This window comes from Coenobita brevimanus, chromosome 35 (genome assembly GCF_032717465.1).
Source record: "Coenobita brevimanus isolate Jiangsu-jjx chromosome 35, ASM3271746v2, whole genome shotgun sequence".
Lineage (NCBI taxonomy): Eukaryota > Metazoa > Arthropoda > Malacostraca > Decapoda > Coenobitidae > Coenobita > Coenobita brevimanus.
In genome coordinates, this window is record NC_136988.1 from 1,872,501 (window position 1) to 1,895,000 (window position 22,500).

Here is a 22,500-nt window from a genome sequence, read left to right on the forward strand (position 1 = left end):
TGTGTAGGCAGGTAGGTAGGAGGGTGTGTGTGTGTGTGTGTGTAGGCAGGTAGGTAGGAGGGTGTGTGTGTGTGTGTGTGTGTAGGCAGGTAGGTAGGAGGGTGTGTGTGTGTGTGTGTGTGTAGGCAGGTAGGTAGGAGGGTGTGTGTGTGTGTGTAGGCAGGTAGGTGGGAGGCTGGATGTGTGTGTGTGTGGATACGGCTAAAGGATTCAATAACTGCATCTTTCTCTATCATCCAATGCTATGATTCTACATCCCTTCCAATAGCACTTCTTCGTGACTAGCATCAAACTTGGCCCAGATTTTCCCTTTACAGTGGCAGAAAAAGACAGTACCACGGCTCTGCATCCTTTCCATAGAACTTCTTCGTGACTAGCATCCTACTCTAGCTTTTAGCAGTATTTACCACTCAGCATTCAAGATGGAGAGATGGCAATTTTAGGCCAAGTTAGGGGAAAAGGGGTATAGAAGTGGAGGGTTTGGGGTACGGTATTTATCCAGAGGTTTTTAAAAAGTGGCCAGTCGCTCTTCCCTGGGTAAAAATGGGAGAAATGGAATTCCCCCGAGCTAAGCCCTGTATTGGACTATATAGCCCCGCTAGAGTTACAGGAGGGAGCTACCCCTCCCGGCACGGCATCCCGGGCGAGGCTCGAACTTGCAATCCCCCGATCACAAGTCCAGCGCGCTACCACTGTGCTACCGCGCCCCCTCTTCCCTGGGTAGCATTAGGTCAAATTAAACACGAACCATACCTTGGATCTAATGCATTTTTACGCCTATACTCCCCCCCGCCAGGTCACTCAAGCCCTGCCTCCTTCACACCCACATCACCGTAGAGAGGGTGGGGAGGGGCGGGGCCAGTTCAAGAAGAGGGCGGGGCTTAGGAGACAAGTTGTTTGACAGAGGGTATAGTTAAAGTGAACAGACTATAGAATCTGGCTCTCTGTCGGCTTTTGTTTCTTCTTAGAGGGAACAATCTTGCGGACTTATGGCCATTGGTTCCTTCTTCCTTGCATAGAAAAAAAACAAAACATAAACAACGAAGCTGTCAGACTTCACCCCTAAATCAGACCCACACACCAGCCACGGCAGGATACAGGAATAAAACACACACAATACATTTTATACAACATTACGGAGCCCTTTATTGATGCAGTTGTTAATCACACCATTCTACCATTCCAAAAAAGAAGCTTGCACATGGATCTCAACCTATAGCTGTCTTCGAGTCGGTGTTTCGTACAAATATAAATGTCACTCTTCGAAAAAATGATGTTCGTATGTAAAGGCAGGCCTACCTTGATTTTATGGAATGAATATTTTGACTAGTCTGTTTCAATATGTGCTGGTACGAATATCACTCGAAAGATTAATGTTCAAAATGTGCACAGAGAAGGTATGCAGTGTTATATAAACGTACACAACATGGCGTCTGTGTTATGGGGGTAATCACACCTAAATATGACAAAGCTGGCGCGTGTGTGTTAATTACGCAGTTACAAAAATAAAGAGAGAAGAGATATTATTGATACATAATTGCCTATAAGAGGATGGCATTATCAGGGAGGGAAATATGACACGTATACATGATTTTTTACCTCATTATTTAAGTACTTTATGAGATCCAGGTCCATACCCCTTTACTATGATGATCTTATATTGTTTTTGCTACCTGAAGACGATTTTCTTCAGCGTCCCGGAGACTTTTCGAAGCGGAGGGGTTGGGTACACGCTCCAGCAACCCCTATAGTATGAGGTCTTCTGAATAAAACCGTCTGGAGGTGGCAAGTTATGTGAAGCCATCGCGGTGAAGGGGTTACATGACGCTACATAAGAGTACTGTGATCGAAATACAGAATATACAGGGAAGAAAATAAATATACAGTACAGTATAAGAAATAAAGCTAAAATACAGAGGGCCAGAATGAAGAGGAAGATAAATGTTAGAGTAAATCAGAAATGTCTTCAAAATCGACAAAATACAGAAAAAGAAAAAATAAGTATGACGACGATAATTGTGTTTGAAATACAGGAATAGAAAATAGAGAATATGACAGTAAGAATACAGAGATTAAATATGACAATAATATGTGTTTAAAATCTAGAGTGAGACACCTCATGGCAATACCGCGTACTGCAAGACAATGACATTAGAGGAATTAAGAGTGAAGCAGAGCGCGCAGGTCCTCGCGAGGCAGCGGTAAGTACAAGAAGTGAAGCCAGCCAGATGTGGGCACCGCAGCGGGGGTTGGGTCGAAGTGGGTCGAGGCGGGGCAACTCAAACGCGGGTCACAGAGGGTGGCTGGGGGGCGCCACGCCTGGCTGGCTTCTGGCCTCACATTAAGGGCCACCAGGAACTCTGAAAACATAATGTACTACAGGGTTTGCTGCATGTAAGATGAAGTATTACAGTGTTTGTGTTTGAATGTACAGGGTTTGCTGCACGTAAGATAAAGTATTACAGTGTTTGTGCTTAAATGAGATTGTGTTTCAATGTTTGTGTTGAAATGTACAGGGTTTGCTCCATATAAGATAATAAAATACAGTGTTCTGTAGAAAATGTGTTTAAATGTACAGTCAGTCAATAAACTTCAACTCCCAGACTGTAGATGAACTTTGACAAACATTAAAATACGCAGATCCATGACTACTGACTCTTGCCTGGGTAACACTCATAATTTTAAAACTGAAATGTGTTGTATACCTCTCTCTCTCTCTCTCTCTAGGTATCATTTTCTGGCCATTATGTATATTTTTCACTGGCAAGTATGTTCAAGGGTCAATTTCTTACCAGAGTATCATGGCTCCTGTTCTCCTCCTTCCTCTGGCAACTCACTCCCGCGCACATCGTCCTTAGTAGGTCTGTTAAAGAGACACTCATATCAACATCCTAAAATTGATATCAGAGGGAGTCACGTCATATCAACATCCTAAAACTGATATACACGTCATGCCAACATCCTAAAATTGATATCAGAGGGAGTCGCATCATATTAACATCCTAAAATCTCTTGTTATATGGTGACGGAGTGCTAAAAATAGGTTTGACACTCTTAAATCAAACATCAGAGAACTGTTTGCTATTCTGCAGTCGCTTGCCAAAAAAAATGTGTGATAAGCTTAGAACTACCATATTATGAAGATATTTTGTAATGCTCGTTGGAAAAAAAAAATACAATGGCTGTTGCAATATGAACATCACAGAAATGGTTGGTATTTTGTGGTGAATTACACAAAATTAAATGACTGACACTATTAGGCAACGTTATATATTTTGAACACCAAAGAAATAATTGTCAATTTGTGATGGATTACTAAAAATATAAGGCCTGACACTTGAGTAAATAAAAGTTCTGGAATTGCAGGATAATCATTTAAACCTAACAGAAGTATTTTGTATTTTGTGGACGAAATAAAAAGCCTGAGAAATGCCAGGGTTGCATCCAGGATTTTGTCACGAGTGGGTGGGGCTAAATTTTGGATGACTTTATTCTTGAGACACAGCTACTTGTAAGTTATAAACGTATCTTGATTAATAAATAATAACAGATCTAGGGGTAAACAGTAAAAAGCCCTGGAAAATATTATTAAAAATATAAATAGATGAGTGTTAACCTTCCCACTCCTCTTTTAGAATAAGGGCGGCCAGGATTCCCCCTCCTGGCTGTGTCCATAACAACTACAGACTAAATTTGAAAGTTTAAATATTCATAGTTCCTTTGCATGTCCACTTACCAAATAGTAAGTCCGGGTGGAGGTGATAGGCGAGACGCTCTGAAGGAAACAGAGGTAATTAGTCGAAGAAAAATGAAATTGGACTGTAATTCTGAAATGCCAAGACAACCTTCAAAGTAATATCACAATAATCCAAAACTTTGATATTCCAGAACAACTTTGAGAGTCGGATCTAGCCCTCAAACAGCATGACTAAACCCTAAATTCTCAGTAAGGCCTTACAGTATGTAACCTAACCTTTACTGGTGAGAATTAACCCTTAAAATATGCTTTCTAACACTTATTTTGTGGGTTAACTTTTAAGCTCTGCCCCTATGCTTTATACAGGGAAGACCTAATACTGTATCCGACGTTACAGGGTGCGGATGGCAATGATACAGAGGGATACAAAGATCATATATGTCCTATGTTCGTCATGCGGCTCAGAGAGAAACTCCAGACATGTTGTATCTTTGTCACTATGCTTCAGAAACAAGGGCGAATCCAGGAGTATATCTGGGGTGTTGCCCATACCTAGAGGAATGAGGGTTTGGCATCCCCCCCTTCTCTTTCTCAGCCAAGGGTGATCTGCATGACATTTATACGGGAACAATAAACATGCCGGCTAATAAAACATGCATTAGAGAGAGAGAGAGAGAGAGAGAGAGAGAGAGAGAGAGAGAGAGAGAGAGAGAGAGAGAGAGAGATGGACAGATGGATAGATATAAAACAGATAAACAGAAAAAAATTAAAAAAGAAAATACATTCATACACCAGATTACAGGTGTCCTCCAGTCATAACAAATTTGTACAAGTTGGGTCTGTATTCACGTCAATTGAGGAAGCTCCCTAACACCTCTTCCTTAGCAAATTCAATTACTTATTTATTTATTTCTTTGATACAGCACCTGATGCGTGTAAAGTGAGGCAATACTAGAAGAATCTACATAATGCATAAGCGGAGAGTAAGGTCTAATATGCAAAATAATTCGCTAAGGAAAAGGTGTTTGGGGATTCCTTACCTGGCGAGAATACCTGCCCATATCTAACCCCTCCAGTGCCAAAAATCTCTCCTAAGCTGGACAAAATCGTCTGGAGATGGAGACACAGTAAGAACCGCATCATCGGGCTGAATGGGTGCAATCTGCAGACAACCGATCCTCAAACTCAAGGGCTCATATTTTCATCAGGTAAGGAAGCTCCCTAACACCTTTTCCTAAGCGATTTATTCTGCTTATTACTCTTTACCATCATCCCATGTTATCTAGAATCATTCCAATACCGCTATTTTAAGCATAAATATCATACAAACTGATATCAACCAGCCGTATCCAAAAATAAACCACTAAGGAAGAGGTGCTAGGGAGCTTCCTTAACCGATGAGAATACGAACCAAGGACTTACCCCTTAAAATTCTATAACTTGTGGCCGTGTGTCTGAATCCCATAAAAAACTTGACTCACGGCAGCTAAAGCAAAGCCAGCATTTTTGACGATAATTTCCGAAGCCCTGCGCGGAGATAGGCCGTGTCTGGTACCTGTCTGGCGCCACTCCCTACACTCTGTAAGGTGCGAGGCGGCCGAATTAACCCATCCAGTCCCGTGACGTATAAATCGCTTGGGAAAATTAGGTGGTGGCGACCATCATCCACTCACTTGGTGTAGTGCTGCCTACTTCTTCCTTAGCTTTTATCATTCTTTTTCTGTGCCTGTCCTCCTCTCTTCCTATTTCTCCCATCTTTCCTGTCACTTCTTATTGCTTTTCTTTCCTTTACAGGTGGCTTTACATTGAGTGACAATCCAAATGGTTTCCTGTGAGCCAAGAAACCATTTACAACGCTGGGTGGTAACCATATAACCAAACCATACGTGCTCCCTAAAAGTCAACAAGTGGGTTGGTGGAGGGTTAGTGCCCCTCCCCGTAAAACAAATAACTCAGAGTCAAATGGCCACCCCTTACGGGATTATGGCGTCTGGCAATAGATAGATAGAAAATGTGTTAGGGACCTTCAATGCACAATACAAGCCTACGATTCTTACGCTTCAGGATTTCTACGTGTTAGGGAGCGTCCTCAATTGATCGGCTTACAACTCTTACCCTTCAGGATTTCTATCTATCTCTGTCTTTAGCCTGACGCCCTAATCCTGCAAAGGGTGGCCACAAACAAAACGCCTCCAAGTCACTTTGTCACCCACCATTTGACTTTATTACAATTTATTCTTATATTACAATGATACGTTTATTTGACTTCGTGTTGTCTCCAGATTATTTCTCTCAGCTTAGGAAAGACTTTGAACTACTGGTGTTATAGTCTTCATTAATACACACACATACACACACACACACACAGAAGCCCCATGAAGTGAAGGAACACACAAACACACACACACACACACACACACACACACACAGAAGCCCCATGAAGTAAAGGAAAACACACACACACACACACACACACGAAGCACACACACACACACACACACACAGAAGCCCCATGAGTGAAGGGGCACACACACACACACACACACACACACACACACACACACACACACACAGAAGCCCCATGAAGTGAAGGAACACACACACACACACACACACACACACACACACACACACACACAGAAGCCCCATGAAGTGAAGGAACACACACACACACACACACACACACACACACACACAGAAGCCCCATGAAGTGAAGGAACACACACACACACACACACACAGAAGCCCCATGAAGTGAAGGAACACACACACACACACACACACACACACACACACACACACACACACACACACACACACACACACACACACACACACACACACAGAAGCCCCATGAAGTGAAGGAACACACACACACACACACACACACACACACACACACACACACACACAGAAGCCCCATGAAGTGAAGGAACACACACACACACACACACACACACACACACAGAAGCCCCATGAAGTAAAGGAAAACACACACACACACACACACACACACACACACACAAAATCCCCTAATATCAGAATCAATCCCTTATATAAAAAAAACTTCAATTTGTAACTTGGTCCTTCAATATCAAACTAAAATATAAAATCCAGGGGTTGGGTCTACACTCTTACTACGTTCCAAAAGGGGTTACGCTGACTCACCTTTGACCTGTACGTGCGGTCATCTAGGTCATACACGCGTGGGCGGTAGCGGTAGTAGAGGTAGTCGTCATCGAAGCTGTAGAGAGAGGCAGTGGTATAGTTGTGGTAGTGAGGATATGGAATGATACGATGAGTGGGAAGGATATGGGATGATGGATATGGTTGTGAGGATATGGGATGATAGGATGAGTGAGAAGGATATGGGATGATATGGTTGTGAGGATATGGGATGATAGGATGAGTGAGAAGGATATGGGATGGTGGATATGGTTGTGGGAAGGATATGGGATGATGGATATGGTTGTGGAGGATATGGGATGATGGATATGGTTGTGAGAAGGATATGGGATGATGGGATGAGTGAGAAGGATATAGGATGGTGGATATGGCTGTGGTAAGAGTGAGGATATGGGATGATGGAAATGGTAGTGATAAGAGTGAGAAGGATATGGGATGATGGAAATGGTAGTGATAAGAGTGAGAAGGATATGGGATGAGGGATATAGTAGTGGTAAGAGTGAGGATATGGGATGAGGGATATGGTTGTGGTGAGAGTGAGGCTATGGTTGTGGGAAGAGTGAAAAGGATATGGGATGGTATGGTAGTGGTGAGAGTGAGGATATGGGATGATATGGTTGTGGGAAGCGTGACAAAGATATAGAATTACAGAGCCTAGCTGAGGAAGATCTAAATAAATGACTATATTACACGTACACATATATATTTACGCGTATAAAGTGTGCATATATTGGTCACTGAGTAATACAAGGAATATACACAAATCATACAGTGATACAGGGGATATACAGAGTGACAGAGAGGGTATAAGAAGAGAGGTCAAATTAAGATAAGGAGATTGCTAATGAGGGCACAGGAACTTGGAGTCAAAGTATGGTTATCACCTTATCAATTTGCGTAAACACTAGGTGAGATTGTCAACAGGATTCAAAGTAGCACGAAGGTCTAAGAAATGTGGGTGGAATTATGCACTGAGCTGCTGTCACTCTAATCACATCAAAACAGTACTGAGACCAAAGAAAATGTTGCGAAATGAACTCCCAAAGTAATAACATCAAACTAACACAAAAAATGATGTTGACATGGGAGAGGGTGGGTGATGGATACAGATAATGCACCCAATAATGACACCAAAAAATTTACACTTTAATACAATTATTTTGACCTGAAACACAAACACAAAAACGTCAGGAAATCCTGTGAATTGAGTAGCCATCAGTATCATCACTCGGACCATACTGGCGCAAAGAGGGCAGGCGCTGGGGACGGGTAAAGACTAATATGATCTGCCACGAAACACCAATACTTGCACAAAGATAAAAAAGATAATGAAACTACAAAATGAACAGTTACCAATGTCATTACACTGATTAGACTGGTGTACAAAGTGAAATGGGAGAATGGGAGAGGCGGTGGCTGAATCGGTAAAGAGGTGGTCTGCAATACTAATGGACCCAGGATCGAATCCCGGCTGGGGCAGGGAACAGTTTAAGGATTTGAATTTCCTAAAAGCAGACTTTACTGATATACCAGAAGACCCGCCGACATGTCGTGTAAATACCCCCGCTAATACCAATACACCAGTCCTGTATGAGACAGCCTTAGCATGTATTCAATATGGACGGTGGGTGTTAGCGCTGAAGTGGTGACATGTGGAGGTGTATGAGGACTACTGGGCCTTGGGGTTGGTCACAGCCCCCGAGAAATAGAGCCTGAAGCCTTTGCCCAGAGTCGGACACGTAAAAAAAAAAAAAAAATACAGATGAATCATAGGCTAATAATGACGCTCTGTAACACTAACACAAAGATCTAGTGTAACGTCAAGTAAACATCATTTCCATCCAAGCCCAAAGTATAATCCCTGAGTATTGACAGGGTACATAACGATTACAAGATAAACTAGCCAATAACACAGCCATATAATTAACCTACAAATGAATACAACGATCCGATATGTAACACTCGAACAAAAGTTTAAGAAAAAGTCGTGAAAATAGTAAATCGATCAGACTAGCCCAAAGAATGAACTCAGTGCAAGGAAAAGGTTGATGAGATGGAAAATAACTAACATGATGACCTAATATGAAAAACTCAGGTGAAGATCTACAAGCAGGTAGTGAATATCGTATCATCAATGAGACTAACACAAAGATTAAACTCTGGGCATGGAAAGAAGGGCTGATGACAGAGACGGATAGATTAAGATTGATGTTTAATTTACAGAATGATATCACACACCAGCACAAAGATCTAGGAAGAAGTCATGAAATTACAAACGAAAAAACGTTCAGTGTCATCACATCACTTGTACTATCACCAATACTGAATTCAAAGCATGGACAGGACTGAGGATGAGACAGCTAACCTAGGCTAAGTGTGCGTCCATACCAAAATGGGACGACTAGACTGGACTAAGGGCACGTCCACACCAAATGCTTGCTGGTGCGGGTGGGAGTTCTGTATCACTGTAACTCATACAAGGCCTGACCCACACCCGCCTGCATCCAGTGGAGCCACTTGTATGAGCCTCATGTATTGACAACTCTCTCCCACACCAGCAGGCATTTGGTGTGGACGCAGCCTAATACGACAATCGGACTTGAAAAGCTTGCACAAAACAAACCGGTGTCGCGATGGACAGGTGATGGTACTAACTGGTGTGGTAATGGACAGGTGATGGCACTAACTGGTGTGGTAATGGACAGGTGATGGCACTAACTGGTGTGGTAATGGACAGGTGGTGGCACTAACTGGTGTGGTAATGGACAGGTGATGGCACTAACTGGTGTGGTAATGGACAGGTGATGGCACTAACTGGTGTGGTAATGGACAGGTGATGGCACTAACTGGTGTGGTAATGGACAGGTGGTGGCACTAACTGGTGTGGTAATGGACAGGTGATGGCACTAACTGGTGTGGCAATGGACAGGTGATGGCACTAACTGGTGTGGCAATGGACAGGTGATGGCACTAACTGGTGTGGCAATGGACAGGTGATGGCACTAACTGGTGTGGCAATGGACAGGTGATGGCACTAACTGGTGTGGTAATGGACAGGTGATGGCACTAACTGGTGTGGTAATGGACAGGTGATGGCACTAACCTGGTACGCAGTGATGGGTAGTAGTAGTCGTAGTCGTAATAGTAAGAGGGGTAGTAGCGGCGGAAGCCCTGCGGATAGAGGCGACTCACAGAGCTTGGCTGGGTGAAGTACACAAAAATGCTTAGATTACATTGACGATTTTAACATTATCGTTATTATTACTATTATCATTATTATTACTATTATTATTATTACTATTATTATTATTATTATTATTATTATTATCATTGTTAACCCTTGTCGCCTTGGACCATCTTTTTCTTCTCATATTCTGACTGACACCAGCACTTTTATTCAGCTTGGGAGATACCCCCCATCAGGTGAAAGGTTTGCAAGAGGCACAGTGGTCAGTTTAACAGGAAAAAATTTATATTAGAGTTTGTGTGAAGTCAATATACAGCATCTTGAGGGCATAGTGGTGTGAAAAGACTACTGTACATGAGAGTAAAATAGAGAGTTATGTAGTTAGAATGCCATAAACGGATCTTGAATTTGGCTCTCTCTTGCATTTTGTTTCTCTCTTGGAAGGAACAGTTTTGCGGGCTCGTGGCCTTTGGTTCCTTCTTCCTCACATAAAGAAAAAAAAAAGTATAGACAGACACATAGATAGCAAAAGGCAATGAAGACTGTTGAATTGTTTTCTTTTTTACAATATACTGAATGTGTTGTTTCTCAGTTGTAATGCATTCATGTAGTCTGATTTTGAACTGATCCTGGACGCTACTGAGAATAACTGACTCAATATTATGGCAAAAAGTAAGAAGTAATACCGTATATGTATGAATCAGACTTCACACAAAATCTCCAAAACAAACATTTCCTGGTAAAATCAACTTAGGCCTCTTCCTTACACCCCTGACTGTAGGGGGTGAGGGGTGTCTCTCCCGGGGTGAATAAACTGTTTGACGTTAGCCATAATATGCTGAAAAAAAGATGACTGCATGCTGAAAGGGTTAATAATAATAATAGTAATAATAATAATAATAATAATAATAATAATAATAATAATAATAATAATAATAATAAAAATCTAAGCATTTTCTCGTACTTCACTCACCAAAGCTCCGCGAGTGACTACCTCTACTGCTATTACCCCTGCCCCTACTTCCACGACCTCAGCCTGTATCTTCGTCTTGTTCAGAGGCTTTTTCGAATCATTCCTTGTCGATTAATTCTGCATATTACAACTTAAATATATTCTCTTGTATGCTATTTATACCCTTTGACTATTGACACTAGCTTGGCCCTGATTTTCGTGCCTTTTGTAGCTTATTTCACGAAGCTCAGTGGCAGAAAAAGACAATGCTATGGCTCTACATCCTTGCAAGAGCATTTCTTCGTGACTAGCATCCATTTCAGTGTTAATCTCTTCTTGCAACTCAGCATTCAAGATGGAGAGATGGCAATTTTAGGCCAAGTTAGAGTAAAAAGGGAAAAGTGATATAAATAACATAGACGTGAATATTTATGTGCCGTATGCAGAGATAAACAGGAAGCCTCATTAATTCATTGCTACCACTCTTTGCTGTTTACCATGTCGGTCCCTGCCACCTACCCTCACCCGTGCTGTAAGTCCAGTTGCGGTGCCGATTGGACTGATTTAATTATAATGACAACTATTAATTTCACAACCATTTCAAGATCCATTTATTACCCTTTTTTTTTTTTAATTTTCTGCCAGTCTGTTTGATTTGATGACTGATGGCTCCTTAATTCGCATCCTTTTCTCATAACTCCGTGTGCTAGTTTGGCCGGTGCGTTTACAGTAACAACTTTTCATTTAAACCTTTCCTTCGATCCACACACAACCTCTTCCTAGACACCTGGTTACCGGGGAAAATTACATGTGCGTCTCAGGTTGAATCGGTCAGTGTGGTGGGGGAGGTGTATCTATATCTTGGGAAGTATTATTATATATGTCCGGGGCTGCTGGAATGGACAGTACGGTAGGGGAGGTTTGTATAGTTTCTGGGGAAGTATATATACAGTATGTCCTGGACTGGAAGGGGCAGTGTGGAGGGGAAGTTTATACTGTATATTTCCTGGGAAGTATCATTATATATGTCCGGGGCTGGAAGGGACAGTGTGGTGGGGGAGGTTTATACAGTTTCTAGGGAAGCATATGTATGTCCAGGGCTGGAAGGGGCAGTGTGGTGGGGGAGGTTTATACAGTTTCTGGGGAAGTATACGTATGTCCGGGGCTGGAAGGGGCAGTGTGGTGGGGGAGGTTTATACAGTTTCTGGGGAAGTATACGTATGTCCAGGGCTGGAAGGGGCAATGTGGGAGGGGTGGTTTGTAGTTTCTGGCATTTCCCACCGTTGTTTGAAGTCTAGTGGTCCAGTTTGGATGCCATTTCTCCTCTCTCCTCTACTCAATCCCCCCTCCCCACCCCAGCCCAGACCCCAGCTCTAGTTACCCAGGGGCTGATGGAAAGTGAACACACATGTGCACGCTGACTTCTCCAACTGCATTATTGGTATATGAAGGACAATGCCATAAAAAAAAAATGTGGTAAATGAATGAAGTCAAATTATTTATAGAGTTCTGTGGTCATTCTGTAAGGATCTGAATGTGATTTTCAATGTATTTTGTGAACACAGTTAACAATACAGGTTGTAATGACTGAAAGCATGACATATTACACAGCATGGAATAGTATATTTACATGCTTCACTGGAATTAGTACCATTTAAAAATATTTAATAGAAATATCTGGGGTATTTAGGTGAGTATTAGACAATGCACTTCGAGTGGTTATACAGTGACTTTAGTGTCTTTCTTGACTCAGCAGTGTCAGGTAACTTAGTAGGAAAAGTTACACAAGCCCTCAGTGTCAGAGAGATGCCCAAAAAGGTAAGGCAGTGCACTTTTTTATTCTGTGTAATGTATTCTGCCATTTTATAAGTACAGACATGGTTTTCAAAATGCAGATCTTCTCCAAAAATATCCCCAATTGTGAGGTGCGCAGGCTAAGAAAAATCCTCATAGTTTAGGTGTTAATTAACCAGCTGTCATTATAATTACACCAGTCAAACTAGCATAGAGATCTAGAAAAAGGCTGTGAATTAAGTAGCCAAGAGGATAAAGGCGAGAGTTGAGAGTAGTTCCAGACAAGGGTTGAAAGTTGAATAGCTGTCAGTGGCATCATATCAATCAAGCCAAGACATACCGGTACACTGGACCTGAGAGCACGGGTGAGGGTAGGTGACCGGGACTGACCTGGTGCGCAGCGACGGGTGGTAGTAGTAGTCGAGGTCGTAGAAGTAGGAGGAGGTGTAGTAAGAGGAGTAGGGGTAGTAACGGCGGTAGTACTGTGGATAAAGAAGACTCACGGAGCTTAGTCAGGTGGAGTACAGTACAGAACACTACACTTCCTTCTTTACAGGCCAAGCTTCAAGTTTTAAAAAATGTGGCAATGCTGTTTGTTTATAGTCACTCAGTGTGGCAATGCTGTTTGTTTATAGTCACTCAAACAATGTGGCTGCATTTCTTGTTTATACCACAGCCACTCAAACAATGTGGCTGCATTTCTTGTTTATACCACAGCCACTCAAACAATGTGGCTGAATTTCTTGTTTATACCACAGCCACTCAAACAATGTGGCTGAATTTCTTGTTTATACCACAGCCACTCAAACAATGTGGCTGAATTTCTTGTTTATACCACAGCCACTCAAACAATGTGGCTGCATTTCTTGTTTATACCACAGCCACTCAAACAATGTGGCAGTTGTTTGTTTATAGACACTCAAACAATGTGACAATGCTGTTTGCTTATCTTCAACTAGACAGATCTCTCTCTAGGACAAACACTATGGAATCTAGGTAACTATGAAATAACTGAACAAAATTTCTGGCTACTTGAAGCTTGCCTGTGTACATCTAGAAACATGGGGGATCAAAAAAATGCTTAGATTATCGTATTTCTGACCATTATTATTATTATTATTATTATTATTATTATTATTATCATCACTATCATTATTATCATTATTATTATTTTTATTATTATTATTATTATTATTACTACTCAACTTTGGGCCTTCTTATTTATACAGTATTAACTAAGATCAAACAATATTCATCGTAGGAGAGATGTTCCTCCCCCAAGCTGAAGGGATTAAGTGAGATACAAGTCATATTATCAAATACCTCTCTCTCTCTCTCCCTCCCTCCCTCCCTCTCTTTCTTGTTTTTTAATTTTAAGTCAGATACATAGATATACCAGGTTACCTCTTACTTTCTTCCACAATAGTCACTACGTTACCCTGAAGCGAGTTAAGGTGCGGTTCAAAGTTCAAATCAGCGTATCGAACATATTTTTAAAAAGAACACAGCCTGATGCAATCGTAATACACCTGATCTGTTCCCTAGACTTATTTGCCGTATTGAAGAGGAAGTCAGAGCAGGTAAATACGGTCCTTGTACTCTGATAATGTTTGTCTTGAAAGTATTGTGGGGGTTTTAGTGCAATTATTATTATTATTATTATTTTTTTGCAAGTATGTGTGTATGCGTATATGTCTATGTATATACGATTATTTCTTTCTGTTCATTTGTTTTTCCTTCCTCCATTCTGTTAAAAAAATAAATAAATAAATATGTATGTATGTATTGTGGAGGCGATTTGTTTGTGGCCACCCCTTATGGGATTAAGGCATCTGGCAATAGATAGATAGATGTATGTATATATGTGTGTATGTAAATATGTATGTATGATATGTATATATATTTATGCATGTATGTATGTACGTATGTATGTATGTATATATATGTATATGTATGTATGTACGGTATGTATGTATGTATGTATATATATGTACTGTATATGTATGTATGTACGGTATGTATGTATATATGTATGAACTGCGTGGCCAATTTGCACATCCTTAACATTCTTTGCGTATCCTGAGAGGCAACTTATCCGCAGGTCCAATGAACACCGTTTTCTATCATTCGGGGAGTGATGCCCCCCCACCCAGTGACGTATGCATGGGTACAGACGTGGAAGGCTTTTGAAGTGCAGGATGAGGAATGTAATGTTAGGACGTATAGTAATCGTAAGTTATTTTTTTTACTGATTTGTTTCGTGGATGTGATAGGAAGCGTTATGAGGAACACACTGAGGTGGTTTGGCCATGTGGAGAGGATGGAGGGTGAGAGACTGACGAAGAGAGTGTATGTGAGTGAGGTGGAGGGGGGAAGAGGGAGGGGGAGGCCGAGGATGAGATGGAGGGATGGGGTGGAGAGATATATGAGAGGGGGGGTGAGTTGGGAGCAGGGCAGTGAAATGGCGGGGGGACAGGACGACGTGGAGGCGATTTGTTTGTGGCCACCCCAAACGGGACTGAGGCGACTGGCAATAGATAGATAGATAGTTTTTCCTTCCACTCTCCTGTTAAAAAAAAAATAAATAAATAAAACCTGTGCACCTGATGTCTTTAATTTATAATACATGAAAGACAAGAATAGGAGAAAAAATACCAGGCTTCATGACCACATTAAGTCTATCTATCTATCTATTGCCAGACGCCTTAATCCTGTAAGGGGTGGCCACAAACAAATCGCCTCCACGTCGCCCTGTCCCCCGCCATTTCACTGCTCTGCTCCCAGCTCACACACACACCTCTCTCATATACCTCTCCACCCCATCCCTCCTTCTCATCCTAGGCCTCCCCCTCCCTTTCCCCCCTTCCACCTCACTCACATACACTCTCCTCGTCAGTCTCTCACCCTCCATCCTCTCCACATGGCCAAACCACCTCTGTGTGTTCCTCATAACGCTTCCTATCACATCCACATCCACACCACAACGCTCCTTTATATCCTCATTTGTCAGTCTGTCTCTACATGTAACTCCACATCCACCTCACTCACATACACTCTCCTCGTCAGTCTCTCACCCTCCATCCTCTCCACATGGCCAAACCACCTCAGTGTGTTCCTCCTAACGCTTCCTATCACATCCACATCAACACCACAACGCTCCTTTATATCCTCATTCATCAGCCTGTCTCTCCGTTTTTTGCAACCCATACTCCTTTACTCTTCCCCTACCATAACATTACCCCTCCTATCACTGCGCATCTGTATTCTTTGTAACACACCTTTCAAAATACAGTAATAACGCTACCATCACTGTAAACTGTCACTGTAATACCGCCACCTTTTCAAATCGACTCAGACTCCTGCAAAGTTCGTGTAAACTGCTTTTCCGCTACGCTACATCAAAATCAAATCCAGTACCGCTATGTTTTTGATTCTGTCTTGCGTAACTGTCACTTTTTAAACCAACAGCTGCCATCACACCCCCATTATTATTATTATTATTATTATTAGAGTGCAACTGGTCAACTCTGGAACTGTCATCGTTATTCCATTTTTCTCACCGTCTACGATTTGCAGTCTTTTAAATATAATGTAACCTGTCTAGGCCTCTCAAACTGAACGGATCTTTTGGTTACCTTTGTTCCACTGTCTTTGTAAACGGCAATTTTAATTTTGCAGGCTTTTAGCATATAGTACTTTCTTTTCTGCATTAAAAAAAAAACAAAAAAACTAACCATTAATTTATTGCTAGACGCCATGTATCCCAAACGGGGTGGCCAAGGACTTAGAGTTAATTGTTTTACAGGGAGGGGCACTAATCCTCCACCAACCCCACTTGACACGTAGGGAGAACTGCTACAATATTACCTCTTACTAATTAACTACTGAAATATCATCTTTCGTAACAGACAGATGGATAGATAGATAGATACATATATTTAATGTTGAATACGAAATGAAAATAACAAAAATAACAATAAAACCGAGACTGAGGATAGACATTTGCCATAATTACTGGACACTTTGAATTTAAATGGTTTATGAAAATTTAAAATATACCAAGACGTTATCACTATATAGGCAAGCTGAGAGCGTAATGGATTTTTTTTTCATTGTATCAAAGCAGGTAAAGGGAAGGATGGTAAATAAATAAATAAATGGCATAAATAAAAAACGAATAATTTTAAGTCAGAGAATACAGCGGACAACTCTATGTATGTGTAAATATCTGGCGAAATTATGTCTTCTTGTCTAGTCCGTTTAATTTCGTTTGGCAAAGGTACCCAGCCTCTTTCACCTCAGTTAATGGCCAGATGTAGTCACGGTGAATTTGACTAGTAACCAAGGAGACTCAACCTTTTTCAAAAGTAGTCAGATTGGAGGATTATTTTGACTAGTAACCAAGGAGACTCAACCTCTTTCAGCTCAGTTAATAGCCAAAGGTAGTCAGATTGGAGGGTGAATTTGACTAGTAACCAAGGAGACTCAACCTCTTAATGTAGTCAGATTGGAGGGTAAATTTGACTAGTAACCAAGGAGACCCAACCTTTTCCAAATGTAGTCATATAGGAGGATTAGTCTGACTAGTAACCAAGGAGACTCAACCTCTTTCAGCTCAGTTAATGGTCAGATTGGAGGGTGAAATTGACTAGTAACCAAGGAGACTCAACCTCTTAATGTAGTCAGATTGGAGGCTGAATTTGACTAGTAACCAAGGAGACTCAACCTCTTTCTTATGTAGTCAGATTGGAAGATAATTTTGAGTAGTAACCAAGGAGACTCATTCCTGCCCCATAACTGAGACCTCAAACTCCACACAAACACAATTTAGTGTTCGGTTTGTATCAGATGAAAAAATATATATACCTTTAATTCCTGGTATTTTTGGGGTATACTTTGAGTTTATGGTTGCGGGGCTATCTATCTATCGGTCTATCTATCTATCTATCTATAATTTATCAGTCTATCTGTCTCTCTGTCTATTAGTCTATCTATCAATCTATTGTCTATCACTCTATCTATCAATCTATCAGTCCATCTATCTATCAATGTCTACCTATCTATCTATCAGTCTCTATCTATCAGTTCATTTATCAGTCTATCTATCAGTCTCTATCAATTTATCTATCTATCAATCTATCTGTCTATCAGTCTCTATCAATCTATCTATCAGTCTATCAATCTATGTCTACCAGTCTATCTATCAATCTATCAATCAATCTATCTATCAGTCTCTGTCAATCTATCTGTCTATCAGTCTATCTATCAATCAATCTGTCTATCAGTCTGTCAATTTATCTATCTATCAGTCTATCTATCAATCAATCTATCAATCAATCTATCTATCAGTCTCCCTGTTTATCAATCTATCACTTTCTATCAATCTATCAGTCTCTCATCACTCTATCTATCACTGTCTATCAATCTGTCAATCCATCTATCAGTCTCTGTCTATCAATCTATCAATCAGTCTATCTATCACTATCAGTCTGTCTATCAGTCTCTATCAATCTATCAATCAGTCTATCTATCACTATCAGTCTGTCTATCAGTCTCTATCAATCTATCTATCAGTCTGTCAATCTATCTATCTATCAGTCTGTCAATCTATCTATCTATCAGTCTCTATCAATCTATCTATCAGTCTGTCAATCTATCTATCTGTCAGTCTCTATCAATCTATCTATCTATAGCCAGATGCCTTAATCCCGTAAGGGGTGCCACAAACAAATCGCCTCCACGTCGCCCTGTCCCCTGTCATTACACTGCCCTGCTCCCAGCTCACACACACCCTCTCTCATATACCTCTCCATCCCTCCATCTCATCCCCGGTCACCCCTTCCCGCTCCCCCCCTCCACCTCACTCACACTCTCCTCGTTAGTCTCTCACTCTCCATCCCCCCAGCTCACACACCCTTCTCTCATATACCTCTCCACTCCATCCCTCCATCTCATCCCCGGTCTCCACCTCCCTCTCCCCCTTCCATCTCACCCACATACACTCTCCTCGTCAGTCTCTCATTCTCCATCGCTACAAATAAAATAGATTTTAGCTCTGAACCTCTCCACCCCATCCCTCCATCTCATCCTCGGTCATCCCCTCCCTCTCCCCCCTCCACCTCACTCACATACACTCTCCTCGTTAGTCTCTCACTCTCCGTCTCAACAAATACAATACATTTTTAGTTCTGAACCACCCTATCTACGCATTGTTCTTATCTTTATCTTCGTTTCAGTGATAAACAGGATGGAGAGTGAGAGACTGACGAAGAGAGTGTATGTGAGTGAGGTGGAGGGGGGGAGAGGGAGGGGGAGGCCAAGGATGAGATGTAGGGATCTAGTGGAGAGGTATATGAGAGAGGGGGGTGTGAGCTGGGAGCAGGGCAGTGAAATGGCGGGGGACAGGGCGACGTGGAGGCGATTTGTTTGTGGCCATCCCTTACGGGATTGAGGCGTCTGACAATAAATAGACATATAAATAGATAGATACATAAACAAACGCATCTCAAATTTGAAGTTTTCTCAGCAATACTCCTTTCACCTTAACTTGGCCCAGATTTTCATCCTTTTGGACATGGAGGCGATTTGTTTGTGGCCACCCTTTACGGGATTAAAGTGTCTGGCAATAGATAGACAGAGACAGATTGTACCTTATTTCACGTAATTCAATGGTAGACGACAATGCTACGGCTCTACTTCGATTCTATGGCACTTCTTCGTGACTAGTATTAAATTCTAGCGTTAATCTATTGCTACAACTCAGTATTCAGGATGGAGAGAAATTTTTGGCCAAGTTTGGAAAAAAAAACTAGTTGACATCAATTCTACGGCACTTCTTCGTGACTAGCATTAAATTCTGAAGACTAACTGAGTAGCCACTAGGAATTTCGTCTCTCTCTCTCTCTCCCTCCCTCCCTCGCCCCCTCTTTTTCTCCCTCCCTCCTCTCTCTCTCTCTCTCTCTCTCTCTCTCTCTCTCCCTCCCTCCCTCCCTCTCTCTCTCCCTCCCTCCCTCCTCTCTCTCTTTCTCTCCTTCCCTCTCTCTCTCTCTCCCTTCCTTCCTCGCCCCCTCTCTCTCTCCCCCTCCCTCCCTCCCTCTCTCTCTCTCTCTTTCAGTGCGTATATTGTAGGACTGATATATGGCAACATTTTCGAAAATATATATACACACGAGTTAAAACAATAATTGGTCTATCATCTTGTCAAACTTTCCTTAGCGATTTATTCTTGAGCATGGCTGGTGTATATCGTAGGGTATGTGTGCAAAGCGAGATATTAGAAGGATTTACACAACACAGAAGAAAGTATGGTGTAATATGCAGAATAAATCGCTAAGGAAGAGGTGTTAGGGAGCTTCCTTAACCGATGAGGATACTGAGGTATATATGGAAGAGGCAATGCTATGACTCTACATCCTTCCCATAGCACTGTACATCCTCCCCATAGCACTGTACATCCCCCCCATAGCACTGTACATCCTCCCCATAGCACTCTACATCCTCCCCATAGCACTGTACATCCTCCCCATAGCACTGTACATCCTCCCCATAGCACTGTACATCCTCCCCATAGCACTGTACATCCTCCCCATAGCACTGTACATCCTCCCCATAGCACTGTACATCCTCCCCATAGCACTGTACATCCTCCCCATAGCACTCTACACCCTCCCCATAGCACTCTACATCCTCCCCATAGCACTCTACATCCTCCCCATAGCACTCTACATCCTCCCCATAGCACTCTACATCCTCTCGATAGCACTTCGTTACTGTCATCATATTCCAGTGCTAATCTCTCTCTCTCTCTCACTCGAAAAACCATTATTACGCAGGTGACAGTTATACATTGAGCACTGGTGTTGATCGCATTCTTCTATCTACCTATCTATTGCCAGACGCCTCAATCCCGTTCGGGGTGGCCACAAACAAATCGCCTCCACGTTGCCCTGTCCCCCACCATTTCACTGCCCTGCTCCCAACTCACACCCCCCTCTCTCATATACCTCTCCACCCCATCCCTCCATCTCATCCTCGGCCTCCCCCTCCCTCTTCCCCCCTTCACCTCACTCACATACACTCTCTTCGTCAGTCTTTCACCTTCTTTACGTAAATATTTCTAAATGATCTCTTCCTATGTCACACAAATTTGTCTGTGTCGTACTAATTCAATTTTTGGCCGTGTGTAGCTATGGGGAGTTATGTTAGGTGCACGGTTTGAAAATGTAAGGCGGGAGAGTTAAATCGTTCCTTCTTGAGTATATAAAGACAGTATCTATTTCAAGAGGTGTAGGGGGTGTACTGTAGACGTGTATTTGCCTTCAGCCACACTCTTGCACAGTTACAGTGGACGAAGATTATGAAGTCACGATCACCTGCAGTACAGTACGTTTAGCAGCCAGACAAAATATCGCCGACTTTAAAAGCATTTATTTACCGTTTCCAAACCTTAGAGGAGAAAGAAAAAGCAATTCTGCAGTGATAATCAACATATTTAAAAACTATGAGGTGTGTACAGTAGGCTATGGTATATTTGAACTGATATGAGTGCAGGAAACTATACTGTATAATCAATTTGCGTTCTTGACAGTGAAAGGTTTAAATTTCAAGATACGTTCATTTATAATCAACATATTTAAAACATATGAGGTGTTTACAGTAGGCTACAGTATATTTGAACTGATACAAGCACAGGAAACTAATCAATTTGCGTTCGTGAGAGTGAATGGTTTAAATTTCAAGATACGTTCATTCTTGCTGAAAATAACTTTGTGTGTCTGCGTCTTTGTGATTCCTCCTTGTCTTTCCTCATGGCTGACATTAAAATTTCTTCAACTGATGTATTTTCTGCCATCAGGGAGGGGGAGGCCAAGGAAGAGATGCAGGGATGAAGTGGAGAGGTATATGAGAGAGGGGGATGTGAGCTGGGAGCAGGGCAGTGAAATGGCGGGGAACAGGGTGACATGGAGGCGATTTATTTGTGGCCACCCCTTACGGGATTAAGGAGTCTGGCAATAGATAGATGAACAGACAGCACTAACAAGGCATATGAGCCTGATGGGGTCCCTCCTGCTGTCCTCAAGAACTGTGCTTCTGTGCTTACACCCTGCCTAGGTAAACTCTTTCGCCTTTGTCTGTCAACTTGTACCTTTCCTTCTTGCTGGAAGTTTGCTCTCATTCAGCCAGTCTCAAAGAAGGGTGACCATTCCCAACCCTCTAACTATCGTCCAATTGCTTTAACATCCTGTATCTCAATTTTTTTACAATATATTCTTAAACACACACACACACACACACACACACACACACACACACACACACACACACACACACACACACACACGCACTTCCTTACTGTTTATCTCCTGTACACACACACACACACACACACACACACACACACACACACACACACACACACACACACACACACTTCCCCATCATAGCCTTTCCGATCGCCAATATGTTTAGTGTAGCCGTTTTCATCTAACGGAACTGTGCAACTTTCAATCATCAAGCCCTAGTTATGAGGCAGGAATGAGTCTCCTTGGTTACTATTACTCAACTCTCCCATCTGATTATAGAGTCCTAGTTATGAGGCACGAATGAGTCTCCTTGGTTACTATTCCTCAGCCCTCCAATCTGACTACACCTGGCCACCTCGTCAGGTAAGAAATAAACCCAATT

General features: G+C 42.0%; 1 protein-coding gene across 3 annotated transcripts in view; it reads right to left on the reverse strand.

Annotated features, from left to right (window-relative positions):
- Positions 1 to 1,116: 1,116 nt before the first annotated feature.
- The window catches only part of LOC145396246 (uncharacterized), a 56,942-nt gene continuing 35,558 nt past the window's right edge, over positions 1,117 to 22,500 (reverse strand). Inside the window, exons 4-8 of one of the 3 annotated variants that reach the window (XM_080269684.1) lie at positions 9,987 to 10,054; positions 6,866 to 6,941; positions 3,737 to 3,775; positions 2,793 to 2,863; positions 1,117 to 2,360 (exon numbers count right to left, since the gene is read on the reverse strand). In XM_080269684.1, coding sequence (XP_080125810.1) covers positions 2,855 to 2,863; positions 3,737 to 3,775; positions 6,866 to 6,941; positions 9,987 to 10,054 — 192 coding nt within the window. In that variant the 3' untranslated portion in view covers positions 1,117 to 2,360; positions 2,793 to 2,854. Of the gene's footprint in view, positions 2,361 to 2,792; positions 2,864 to 3,736; positions 3,776 to 6,865; positions 6,942 to 9,986; positions 10,085 to 13,206; positions 13,299 to 22,500 lie in introns of all 3 variants that reach the window. The other 2 variants (XM_080269682.1, XM_080269683.1) reach the window with 2 other exon arrangements.